The 3,112-nt window shown below is 36.3% G+C and overlaps 1 protein-coding gene across 1 annotated transcript; it reads left to right on the top strand.

The window, feature by feature from the left end:
* The first annotated feature begins 351 nt into the window (after nucleotides 1-351).
* Nucleotides 352-2,549, top strand: LOC145159143 (F-box protein PP2-A15-like). The gene is made up of 3 exons (XM_079078060.1): nucleotides 352-942; nucleotides 1,261-1,379; nucleotides 1,833-2,549. The coding sequence occupies exons 1-3, from the start codon at nucleotides 631-633 to the stop codon at nucleotides 2,293-2,295; spliced, it is 894 nt and encodes a 297-aa protein (XP_078934186.1). The 5' UTR covers nucleotides 352-630; the 3' UTR covers nucleotides 2,296-2,549.
* The last annotated feature ends 563 nt before the right edge of the window (nucleotides 2,550-3,112 follow it).

Here is a 3,112-nt window from a genome sequence, read left to right as displayed (position 1 = left end):
TACATGAAGTAGAATTTAGATTTGAAGCTTTTTGTTTAAACTAAATATCAGAAGCTTGTAATGTCGAACAAGACTTTTTGTTTAAAACATAACGTTTTGTCAAACGATGGAAGCTAGAAGCTCTCAAACACTTCCAAACGCTCCGTGTGGAATACTCCCTCAGCCTTTTTTTCTTTTTTAAAACGAGTCCCATTCTATGTATCCGCTACTCGAGTGCCATAGGATTTTAGGCCATTCTACTACTTTTTCGAACATCCCCTTTTACGGTCTAAGATATTTTTCAAAACCAATCCAAACCGATATTTCTATTCATGTGATGTCATATTTTTCTAGACCGAATCTTGATAAATGGATAGACAACTACACACCCACCTCTATGAAGAAGACGACCCGAGACGTGAGACTCGTGTTGCCGTTATCCAATAACGTGTGGGCCCATCTTCAAAAACAAAATCAAAACACAGACTTTCATCATCAGTGCAAAATTAAAGAAATCCATACAACCAGAAAGGGAGAAAGCTGCAAACGATCAACCTGCGAAGATCAGAAAACCCCCTTTTTCTCTGCTACTAGTCCAACACCCTATCTCCACTCCTCCATCAACTGCCAAAAATGAGTTGATACACCAACATGGGTTCATCGTTGTCTAATTTGACCGAGTGGGGTCCGATCGCCGGCGACGGACCGGGACTCGGTGACATACCCGAGAGCTGCGTGGCGTGTGTTTTTTTGTATCTTACGCCGCCGGAGATATGTAATCTAGCTGGCCTCAACCGTGCTTTCCGGGACGCAGCGTCGTCGGACGCCGTGTGGGAATCGAAGCTTCCGCATAACTATCAAGATCTGCTCGACCTATTGCCTCCCGAGAGGTACCAAAACTTGTGTAAGAAAGACGTGTTTGCTCTCCTTTCTCGCCCTGTCCCGTTCGACGATGGCAACAAGGTAAGCTGTCAATTTTTATTGTTTTTCAATTTCGTAATTTTGGGGTTTTTTATTCAAATTCTCAATTAGGGTTTTGTTAGGCAATTGGAATTGAAGCTGATTAGGTAAGTTTACTTGAAATCTAGTTCTAAACATGGATTCGTGTTCGAAGTAAAACTTTTTTCTTAATTACTACTGCTCCATAACTAATTCCACTTTCCATAATCGACTAAGATTCATGATATATGATAATGTGAGCAGTGTTCAGATAGTAAGTTGATCCTTTTGCTTTTATGGATGAGTCTTGAATTTAACCCTTTGAGATATGGGATGTTGAAGGTAGCATGGTTGGATAAGGTTACTGGAAGAGTTTGCTTGTCAATCTCCACCAAAGCAATGTCAATAACAGGAATTGAAGATCGAAGATATTGGAATTGGGTTTCTACAGAAGAATCCAGGTTGGATTCATGCTTCTGTAATTCACATTTGTTTAAAAGGATTAACTACAAGAAATCACAACCTCGTACTTAGGAAAATCTACCCAATTATAACAAGGTCATCCGAATATAGTTAAATATTCATTGCTATAATTGGGTAGATTTTTCAACGTTTAATTTCCTAAATCCTAATAGAAAAAAATAATGAAAGTACAAATACTATAAGTTATTGGATTTTTCAAGTTAAAAGAAAAATGAAAATACAATCTCAATAGTAAAGAAATGAAAGTATGATGCTATAATAAACAAATAAATGGAAGTACATTGCTATTTTTAGCATTTAGCTCGTGTTTAAAATAAAGCGAGCTAATTTCCAAATAGGGAAATCAATGAAAGTACGTTGCTATTTCTTGCATTATAATTAAGGCTATTTAACATTAAAGAGAACGGATTTATTCTTCTAGTGTTTCACAGGTTCAATATCGTAGCATATTTACAACAAATATGGTGGTTCGAAGTCGATGGTTCCATAAAATTCCCTCTCCCACCCGATATTTACACATTATCATTTAGAATACATTTGGGAAGATTTTCAAAAAGATTAGGGCGTCGTGTGTGCTATTTTGAACACACTCATGGCTGGGATATAAAGCCCGTAAGATTTGATCTATCCACATCCAACGGTCAAGAATCATCGACCGAATGTTTTTTAGATGATTGTGTCGCGGATGAGGCAAATGGTTGCCATAAAAGGGGTTGTTGGATAGAGTATAAAGTAGGCGAGTTTATTGTAACCGAGTCAAATCCTGCAATCGAAATTAGGTTTTCAATGAAGCAAATAGATTGCACGCACTCGAAAGGTGGAATTTGTGTAGATAATGTGTCTATAATACCAAGTAATCTTAAAGTGGGTAGAAGGAGAAGGGCGTTGAAGTAATTTGCTAGTCGGCCATTGTGTACTTTTTTTTACATATGATATGACAGTGTGTGACAACTCAGGGGTTGCTTTTGCTTTTACGTCAGGTGTTGCAAAAATTTGTGATGTTGTTTCTAGTTTTTTAGTGAATACATGTATTTGTTAGGAAATATAATGGTTGTTATAATGGAGGATGTCATCTTGAATGTTCTTTTTTGTGATTAGGTTTGTGTCCTTGATGTTTGCTAATAATTGTTACGAATATTTTTATGATCCGATTTAGCTTCGTCACATCTAGTAGATTTTTTCTCTACCATTTTTTCATGTATCACAAGGGGGATGTGAGACGAAACAAAATGTAATTGATCTTCCTACACAAATTGGTTGGACAAAAGTGTGACATATACTTGGTGTTGATTTTTTTTGTCTCTTCAAAAGACATAAATATCCTTTTCATATTCGGTATTTAACATGATTCTAGAATCTTCATATTCGGTGTTTAACATAACCCTAGAATCATTGTTTAGACCTTGATAATTGAATTGCGAGGGTTTCAATTGTAATAGCCATATGTTATATAGTGGGTCGCTATGTACCTGATTTACAACATGATGCTTTTGTGTTGCATGACAATATGGAACAACTTGAAGCAAGTATAGTAATTTTTTTTGCAAAAACTAATTCATAGATGGGTTATTTGTATAATTTAGAGGGGTATTAAATGTACCTCATATGAAGGGAAAGCATCTCAAGTGTCCTCAACTACTAGCAAGTGTTTTTTGATTCCATTGTTAGTCGTGAAAGTGTACCTTACGTTTTAGAATTTAGAGCAAACCTT

The sequence above is a fragment of the Lactuca virosa genome, chromosome 2 (genome assembly GCF_052849685.1).
Source record: "Lactuca virosa cultivar CGN04683 chromosome 2, Lactuca_virosa_CGN04683_v6, whole genome shotgun sequence".
Lineage (NCBI taxonomy): Eukaryota > Viridiplantae > Streptophyta > Magnoliopsida > Asterales > Asteraceae > Lactuca > Lactuca virosa.
The sequence above is the reverse complement of the archived record's forward strand: the minus strand, read 5'-3'. Positions and strand labels throughout refer to the sequence as shown.